We start from the raw sequence: 9903 nt of genomic DNA on the forward strand, positions 1-9903 counted from the left end.
GAGCAGTATTGGCAGCACTGAAGATGGCACCTGTCATCGTACAGGGGACGTAATTTTATCGTATTCGGGTGAAAATTATAGCATTTTTGGATTATATTAAAATGTATAATATTTCAAATGTCATTATCATAACCGGATATTGCACCCAATACTCAATTTTCTTTTTTTTCATGGTGTTCCCTCATATCGGTAACCTACATGACGCAAAAACTTTCATATTCAAACGTTCTTTTGAAATGAAAGTAGATCCAACTTCAATTTATTAGTTGCTTATTATCATGAATATTAAAATGACAACAAATATATATCGTAGATTATCTATCGTCGTTTGTCTCTTTTTGATGCATAAATGTATACGTATATATTCTTATGCATTAGCGATTTGAGTAAACCATAAGTATAATCTTGAAATAAAAAAAAAAAAACGTCAACAGAGTATAGGATCTGCTGAGGTCTTTACCAGCCGAATATATTTCGCGAGCACGCGTAGAGATGTAAATTTTAACTAAAGGACCCCGCAGAATCCTTATGGACATTTGCTCCCCGTCAAATTAGCTGGATTTCCAGTATATTATATTATTATAGTACATATCATCCCAATTAAAAGCTCATGAATACAAGTCCCAAAAATCAGTAGTTTCCGAGACATAGGCTTCGGTAAGGGGGTGTATGGATTGCTGGCATCTGTGGATTATGCGACTTTTACGAATTAGAAAGCTTCAAGGGAGACTTGAAATTGAATATATCATTCAAAAACTGCACAACCGAGTCACAGAGACTCCGCACACGTGCGAAAAATAGGACAAGTCGATTATTTCAAGAGTCGGATGGTCTCGTTCTTCACGCGAAATCTAACGAATTGCAGCTCCTTCTGGTAAACCAGCGAGTTCATCGATGGAATCAACGCATTGTCGGAATAAGTTGATAAGTTTGTTGAACTTCAAATGAAAGATTTGTAAAAAATGGCAAATAGTTTTTTCAGTGCACGATCTTTCATTGGTTGAAAAATGATTCTCCGGTTGGTCTGCTCTCCCCAGAGTTAGGGAACAGCATGGATCGCGGGACCGTTAACTCAAACCCAGCGAGCCCATGCCGAACGATTGCCCTGAGCATGACGTTGAAAGTCATAACTACCAGCAGTAAATCTCGTAGCTAGAATTCGATTTTAATGATCCGCCTCGGGAGCTGTGATAATCTAAAAAATCAAATGATGCGTGATTAGTCTTTGAAATAGAATGCGTAGATTGATTTCCTTGGACAGTTCGATAGTCACTGCATCGTCAGCTTTTATTTCGTTATGTTTGAACTGCAAAATCAAATCTGGATCATAGAGCCAATCTTGTCATCCAAATTTATTGTCTTTCAAATTCCCTGCTTTACATGATCAATGAAAAATCTTCAATTCGAAAGGTACGCATGGAGAACCAAATCTTGTGGTGGTTAATTTTTCCGCCATTACGTAATCCATTCCTCGTAAACGCTATCTAAGTGAGAAACACGTATGTACAGTCTCATATACAGTACATATGTCAGCATTGATGTAACCAAGCTGACCATTGCTGGTTCAATTCAGGCAATAATAAGAATACCTTTCCCCTGGGGATATGCGAATCAGCCATGACCCTTTCTCAACATGTACGCTAAAGTGGAGGTGCGCTTATCGATTGATTCTTGAGCGCAAACTCCGTAGTATCGTTCTACAGATATCTCTCAGTCCCTGCTCAAACACGGCGATGGAAAGAATGGGATTGTTAAAAAAGGTATCACAGCCGTCGAGGCCCGTAAGCCACGATTCGAATTCTGTACCTACATTTCTTCTTTCTTCCAGAGAATGGTATATCCGGTGCAATTAGAGCTAAACAGAATGTCGTCCGATAAACCAAGTATAGGATCCTGGTGCGACGGTGATCACAGCCTGCTCTGTAGCCCGAACAACTCAAGCGAGCGGTTGCTATCGGGTATAATGTACAATACAACCTTATGATGCTGTAACATTTCAATTCAGTCTTCTCTCCAAAAGCGAGTGGCCAGCGATTCGAAAGCTTTAGAGAATAAGGCGACCATTGAAAAATGACTTGATCACAGTTACAGATGGACCCAGAGTAGCGGATCCCGATCCGTTGACGGGCCTCGAGGAGTTGGAAAAGCTTTACGAGAAAGTTCCTCGCCTCACCAAAGACAGTGAGGAAGAGAGGAGCAATTATCGCGGGATTTGCGAGTCTGGGAGCAACGCTTACATGTCGGTAACTCAATTTATAGTCTAGTCGATGACATCCCGGGTTTGATTTTAGATCCATATTTTTGCTCCAGTCTTCACTCGAACGGTCAGCTGTTCATCCAAGAAAGAATGCAGCATCTTGTTCGCGCGTTCACCGAACGAGCCCAGCGAATTCGTCGACGTCTCGATTTCCCGCCAACACCTTCGACCGCCAGCAGCGAACAAGGTGAGCTGGGCAAGGTGAGAAATATCCTAAAAGAAGCTTGGCAGTATGATTTGTAGATTTTTAAACTCCCGGCTAACGCGTTAATTCGATGCTTATATACAGGGGACAACTGCAACTGCGCGAACGCGACGCAGGTTGGAATATCAACGGCAATTCAGGACGACAACGTCTGGTCGAATACAGACGATCAGCCTCGGAGTTTGTGGTGGCGTTTTAAAAACATCGATTGGAACAAAACTATAGATCCGCAAAGTATAAAATTGAAACCCATTTTTTCACCCGAAATATCGACGTTGATCTTCTTGCTATCTCTTTCGATAGGTTACACTTATATTTACTGGTTGCTGAGCGTCACACTGTGTTTCACTTATAACTGCTGCGTTATTCCGTTGCGGAGCACGTTTCCATATCAAAATACGAAGAACACTGTGATCTGGCTCATTTGCGACTATGTCGCTGACCTCTTCTACCTGGTTGACATTGTCATGGTCAGACCGCGCGTGATGTTCTTGGAGGACGGTTTCTGGGTAAAAGATCCAAGGCTTACGAGGAAAAACTATATGAGAAAATGGCAATTCAAGGTCTGTAGCCACCAAGATACAATCCGTCTTAGTACTTCATCGCACGCATGATTGAACTGGTTGATTTAAATCGCTCTGTTCCAATAATGCAGATGGACATTCTGTCGCTGCTGCCCCTCGACGTTTTGTATTTCGCTTACGGATACTGTCAGGCCCTTCTTAGGATCCCTAGATTCTTGAAGGTAAGATAAGGATTAGCAGAATTCCTCGCCTCCAAAGTTCAAGTCGATCAGATCCGAAGAATTCTTTAGCAAATCCCCGAATAATTTCAGATACAGACATTCTGGGAATTATACAACTGTATGGACAGCGTACTGTCGAATCCTCACGTTGTCCGCATTGCGCGCACTTTATCCTACATGCTTTACCTCATCCATATCAACGCCTGTGCCTATTACGCTTTTTCGGCTTGGGAGGGCCTCGGTAGCAACGGTTGGGTATTCAACGGCGTTGGAAACGCGTGAGTTCCATTCCACTGTAGCTGGTTATCACCTTTTATAATCAAACGAAACTAAAAAATTAAAAAAAAAAACTACCAGATACATTAGGTGCTTCTACTTCGCGACCAAGACAGCAACGTCTATCGGCAAGAACCCAAAACCAGAGAACGAGTACGAGTACATGTTCATGACTGCAAGCTGGTTGATGGGAGTATTCGTCTTCGCTTTACTAATCGGCCAGGTATAATCACGAGACCAGAGGTCAGGGAGCACTGGAAACTTGTTGATACGACTAAAGCACGTTCACTTCCGCAGATTCGCGACATAATAACAACGGCGACTTACTCCAGAACCGAGTACCGAAAGCTGGTCGACGAAACTCTGGAATACATGCGTCGGTTAAACTTGCCCCGGGAGCTTCAAGAGCGGGTGAAACTCTGGTTCACGTTCACTTGGGAACAGCAGCATACTCTTGGTTAGTGAATGTTTTTATAATATGTTTTCAAAGCTCATTGTAACGTAGTGTCAACCAATACCTCCGTGCTGCTTCAAGATGAAGGCAGGATACTGGATTCACTGCCAATAAAGATGAAGACCGACGTGGCGATAAACGTCCACATTCAGACCCTCAGCAAGGTCCAGTTGTTTCATGACTGTGACGAAGCATTGCTGAGAGAACTCGTCCTGAAGTTACGCCCGGTGATATATCTTCCCGGTGACACAATCTGTCGAAAGGTGGTGGATCATCATAAACTTGAGCATTTATCGCTTAATTCATGAAACGTTCATGTTACAAATGCTCATCTGCTTTTTCAGGGAGAAGTTGGAAAGGAGATGTACATTGTAAAGACCGGGCAAGTCCAGGTGATCGGAGGCCCTACCGGCGACGAGGTCCTCGCAACATTGACGGAAGGCTCGGTATTCGGAGAAATAAGCTTGTTGGCCCTAAACGGTGGCAACAGGAGAACGGCGGACGTCCGATCCCACGGTTTTTCCAACCTTTTCGTCCTGAGCAAGTCAGACCTTAACGAGGCTATCCTACACTATCCTGACGCCCAAGAAATTCTCAAGAAAAAAGCGAGGTGCGAATCTTATATTTAGGGAATAGTATTCTCAGACCTCTCGTTCTCACTGACTTATTCTCTGTAATGCTTGCTCGACACCATCAGGTCCCTGATGCGAAAGAACGCCGCACGGGAAAGACCTCTAACGGACTGCGAGTCGGAGGTGATAAAGCTGGCGAAAGATCCTCCGCTGGAAATGCCACGGCTGATAAAAACTGTCCTCCAGGTATGAGCACGCAGTACGGTTGCGACGATCTGCAGGTGATTTATCCAACCTCCGATCTCGTTTCAGGTCGTTTCGGAGGAGTCGATGACGGCTAGACTCCTGAAGTACGGCTCCCAGCGGAGGATGCAGCGTTACGGCGACAAGAAGAGAGAAGCAGCAGCGGTGGGCTCGAGCCTCTTCATTCCAGCGTATCTGCAGGTGGTCTCGGTGAGAATAAGCGACGAGGTACTGTTAGTGTCAGTATCTTTATCTTACACTTGTGGGTTTCATTTTAGGCGAACGACGAACTGGCGAGAAAGTCAACCGCAAAGCCGACCCGGGCACCACGGATCATGCCAATTACACGATCGAACGCTATTGCAACGTGTTTGAAGAAGAATGTCAACGTGAACAATAACACTAGCCTATTTTGTCACGAAAGACGTGTCAAGAAAACCACCTCCGAACCCTGCCTCGGACTCAGAGATGTCAACACTTTTCAGTGCATGGTTGTTGTCCACAGAGAAATGCACTGACGAAATAAAGGTTGACCGACCATTTATCTGTTCACAAGAGGTTCAAGACCGGAGTAATTTTTATAGCATCATAGTGCCATTTGTTAGGACTGAGCATTTATTTTTAGATATAATATTTGTATTAAATATGATCGAGTGTGCAACGTTATGTCTATTTTTACTACTGTAACGGGACCATCGTAAAAATCAGTGAATAAAATTTTGAATGAATAGAAAGTTTCTTGCGCGTTGTCACACTGTCGAAAATACATTGAGGCTAAATTTTCGAAGGCTAATCGGCACTGGCAATGCAATATCCAGTGCACTGTAAGTAAAACTTTCTTCACTTGCACTCGATTGTCTTGGGTGAGTTACTAATAGAGTAACAACTCACGCTGAATGATTACGTGGTTCTTCGTTCCGAGGAAAATGCAGGCAAGTACTTCAGACTTTCGTTTTCCCCGAAACATCGGTAGTGTTATGGAACATTTGTTTTCTAATCCAATATAATGCGCAACATTTATTTATGCATCTAAATATTCTAAATACCTACATATGTGTAAAAATTGTCCTCCTCGTACATTGCTAAAGACTTTTATATATAACATCACATGATTCGGATAGGAAGTTAAAATGATTGGTCTCGTGACGGTTCTTAGTTTTTTCAAACTAACATCAGAAGTCATTTTGCATCTATGCGAAAATGGGTTTGTAGACTTTGAAGTTCTGCTGATTCAAACACTGGCGTATTTTCGTCCAGTATATTAGAAAATTACAAGTATAAGTCATTGAAAATCTCTGCCCGGAACTACTGATCGGTTGGACTATATAAAAACGTGCAAGAATGAAAATAGTTAATCCTGATGAAAGAAGCAACGTTGATAATAATTAGCAAGGGTGTTGTGATTTGTTCATATACTCCAGTCAATATAGAGACAAAAATAATGTAAAATAATGTAAAGGCAATAGTTGCTCGTAAATTCATTGTTTGACAAATGTTTTGAATGAAAAAAAGGAGCAAAGTTCACCCCCAAATTTTTCACGCTAAGCCCTAAATTTGACTATATCATTGTTTAACGGTAAAATAACTTGTATAATTGAATAAGTGAAAGAGTTGAAAGAATTTAGCCGTGAAAGTGGGTACCCAGGGATTTTTGAGATCTTTAGTTATGAATCTAACATCAGATTTTGGAAATTCTAGATGGCAAGTCCAATGTGAAGGTGAAAAGTTTGAAAAATTTATTCAATTTCAAAAACGCTGAGAACGGTCATTTTAGATCTCTTATTAGAAATTCAAAGTCTAATTATTAGATTAAGAATTTCTTCTCTGCATGCACGATGTAAGGAGACTGTAGTGTGTAGATGTTATGTTTACCCTTTTTGAATCCTTTGCTTCCGATGAGAAGCCCGTAAGACGGCAATGCCGTCTAATAAATGAGATGCTGGTGTGCAAATCATTAATCTACGAGAGAATTTTTGTTGAAATATGTAAATTTGACAAACTGGTGAATTTGAAAAATTAACGACGGAGCCAGGAATCGAACCTGGTATCTAGAGATGCTTTACCGGAGACTTACTCCACTAGACCACCTAGCCGCCCTAACTCTGTTGTCGTTAATTTCTCTCTAATTATTAGAATTGAAAATGGGGGATTCAGATAGTTGACTTAATTTTTTTTAATTTATCATTGAAATTCCATTCAAAAAAATGCATAAACCAGAAATAATTTAAATTTAGATAAGCGTGAAGAAAAATAAGACCCTTAATAAACTCAAACGTTATAAAATTATAACGTTTAAATTTATAAAGACATTAAATAAAGTTAGTTTAAAAATTGTTCTAGAAAGTTGTCATAAGAAAACAAAAATATTGGACAAAATCGCCTGTTTCTAACGATTATTGTGAAGATTATGAGCTGTTGTTTTTCCGAGTATAGCCATTATCTACACTATAATGTGTACAAATTTCATTCAAATCGGTTCAGCTGCTTCTGAGACAAAAGATATTTTCTGACTTTTCGTTTTTCTCGATTTATTAAAAACCAAAATAGATAGAGGTCTGAAGCTTGCAGGTTCAACGTATCTCATTAGTACCAACATACCTACTCTCAAAAGGTGATCCAGGTTTCCGTCTGGGGACGATTCACTACGGTTATCGGTCTATGCCCTTTGGTAAGAGCATTCTTGAAACATGCATGTGTCTAAAAATGAAAAAAAACGAAAAAAAAGATTTTGACCGTGGTGTGGTACCTCAACAAATTATAGATGTATCAATTTTGATGTTAGGAATTTGTGACGCATATTTGTTTTGTATAGAAAAACCTGTTCTATCGAATGGCATTAACAATTTAGAAAAAAAAAATGTTAAACAAATGAAGCGTCAAGATTTTTCTGCGTAGACTTATCAAATGCGTATTTCAGGGGCATGAAAAAAAAATTTGAGTACAACTTCGTCACGAACATCAATTTCCGAAGTGGAATTCTCACTTAATTGGACTAATAATTCCACTCGCGTTCCATTCATTCAATTATTAATCCATTCGATGCTAAAGTTCAAGACAAATTAGAAATATCTGTCATATCATAGTGTGGAAATTATCGCTTAAGGGTAAAGATAACAGCACGGATGCATAATCGAAAAAGTGAAAGTACAGAGACACCAGTGATGAAGGTCACTGAAATTTCAAGAAAATCCACGTACTCCATCACCCCTTGGGGCAAAGAGGGAGTAATTAGTGGCAACTGGTCTATCGTTTCGTATATAAATAGGTCGATACCGAGACATTCAATAGTACGTGATCAATATCATCAGGAAGCATGACTGTCCCAGCTGCGTTTAAGGTAAATTGAATTTCATGCAGATATTTCGAAACGAATCGCGGTTGATAAACAGATTTGTTTCTCTTCCAGCTTCTCCTTCTCGCTGGTCTCCTTGCCGGAGTCTTCGCCCAGGATTTCGAGGACAACGCGGCACAGTCGTCGAAAGAGGATGTAGCCGAGTCCGAGCGGGGTGAGGCTGAGGCAAGGCTGTTCCACAAGCAGGCCGAAAATGCCGTATACAATTTCACTACCATCCTCGTCGACAGTATAATGGATGTGACCCAGGGAAGGATAGAAGTCAGGGAGGGCGTACGCGTTGAGGGAAAATACTGGTACAGCAATGGGGTCGAGAAGCGAACGGTCGTCTACGTTTCTGACGAAAACGGATACAGAGTAATCTCGTAAGTCTGTTGCAATCATCGTTTGGTTCTAGTCGACCAAGATTATAACCTGACGCATTCTGCGGTACATTAGCGCACCCAAAGTCAGCTGCGCTGTAGAGTCAACTGTTGACTTCAAGCATACTTTCGATTAGATGGTATCGGTTGACCGGTGATGTCCAATTTCACCAAAGTCTGGTACTTGTACGATGATCGCATTGTTTTATAAAAACTTTTTTCTTGCAGGGATACGACCGAGCTTCTTGCCGAGAAACCTAATTTCGACGCTAACGGACGGATCTCTGTCCACACGAATATTGCCGGTCAAGACTTCTCATACACCATTAGCGCGGACGATATCGCCCGCTATAAAGAGGTCGCCGAAAGAAAAGCCCGAGTTTAAGGATACCGGTAATTGCCTCTTGACGAATCTTAGTTCATCACGGTTGTTCAATAAAATACTGCACCAATACTAATAACCTAATTGCGAGCTTCTTACAAGTACCTTTCCTTCGGCGTCACCACCAACTTTTCCGCAAATCCGTAATGCACGTCGACGCGATTGTCCCGAAAACAGTGGGATGGGGTTTCTGGTATGGCGTGACGACAGACATTCGTCTTGGGCTTAATAATAAGCCGTTGCAGACCGCGAACCCTGTACACGTAACATTGTTCAATACCAATATCAGAGAATCCGGAACACGCAAGGGGGGCCCTCGTTCATTCATTCGTCTATCGATTAATAATTATATGGAAATATTAGCCGGTATCTCGATGTAATACTCGAGAATATACCCCAGTATTGTTCCTTGCATCGGTCGTCCAAGTCTGGCTTCTGGGTCTGTCCGGAGTCTGTGGAATAATTCAACTTGTCGCAACTGCAGCAGCATCGAAAAAACCAGGGTAAGAAGAACGTTGAAGAGTACCGCTGTCGTGAAAACCCTCCGACGAAGAGTATCATGCTATGCTTCTCAATCCGTGCATCGATGAATTCGCATTAAGACTACACAGACCGGTTGATCAAAGGTGATGAACGTTAATGAGCCTTTTCTCTAAGGGTTAGGGGAAACAAGCCTCAGGGATTGATAGGCCCCGTGGCCGTCGGGGCTATTAGTTAATTGCCGAGTTAAGTACAGGGTTGCCGTAGCTATAACTACAGCCTCGGTCATATCAGACACGCTAACAATGAGCGAACTCAAGCTTGCGCATTCCGGGCATGATTCCTCCCCTTCCTTACCTTAAACTTTAGAGTTTGTCAGACAGCAGTGCGCGCGTAATTACCTCGATGATCGTCGCATGCCGCGCGGTTGACAAAATTCCTTGCAGAAAGATAGTGTAATACACTAAGTTACTGCACTATGCAACGGTAGCAATAAACAGTATGGCAATTGTCGCATAAATAGGCTGTGCAGGGACGCGATCTTATATCCACGGTTATCGGGGGGAACCGGGGTG

General features: G+C 41.8%; 2 protein-coding genes across 8 annotated transcripts; both read left to right on the plus strand.

Annotated features, from left to right (window-relative positions):
• The first annotated feature begins 1609 nt into the window (after positions 1–1609).
• Positions 1610–5484, plus strand: LOC107223042 (cyclic nucleotide-gated cation channel beta-1). Of its 7 annotated transcripts, XM_046740479.1 has the most exons (15): positions 1610–1760; positions 1829–1958; positions 2086–2239; positions 2311–2444; positions 2547–2696; positions 2766–3025; positions 3118–3207; positions 3298–3485; positions 3565–3706; positions 3781–3940; positions 3989–4200; positions 4282–4547; positions 4635–4755; positions 4822–4962; positions 5031–5484. In XM_046740479.1, exons 1-15 carry the CDS (start codon positions 1734–1736, stop codon positions 5268–5270), a joined length of 2415 nt encoding a protein of 804 aa, XP_046596435.1. In that variant the 5' UTR covers positions 1610–1733; the 3' UTR covers positions 5271–5484. The 7 variants fall into 7 exon arrangements, with proteins under 7 accessions (XP_046596435.1, XP_046596432.1, XP_046596434.1 ...); XM_046740476.1 differs by having other exon boundaries at positions 2547–3025; XM_046740478.1 differs by having other exon boundaries at positions 2547–3025; positions 4019–4200.
• A 2540-nt stretch (positions 5485–8024) lies between these two features.
• LOC124294625 lies at positions 8025–8909 on the plus strand. The gene is made up of 3 exons (XM_046740685.1): positions 8025–8089; positions 8159–8469; positions 8695–8909. The coding sequence occupies exons 1-3, from the start codon at positions 8066–8068 to the stop codon at positions 8849–8851; spliced, it is 492 nt and encodes a 163-aa protein (XP_046596641.1). The 5' UTR covers positions 8025–8065; the 3' UTR covers positions 8852–8909.
• Positions 8910–9903: the final 994 nt, after the last annotated feature.

This window comes from Neodiprion lecontei, chromosome 5 (assembly GCF_021901455.1).
Source record: "Neodiprion lecontei isolate iyNeoLeco1 chromosome 5, iyNeoLeco1.1, whole genome shotgun sequence".
NCBI classification, from domain to species: Eukaryota; Metazoa; Arthropoda; class Insecta; order Hymenoptera; family Diprionidae; genus Neodiprion; species Neodiprion lecontei.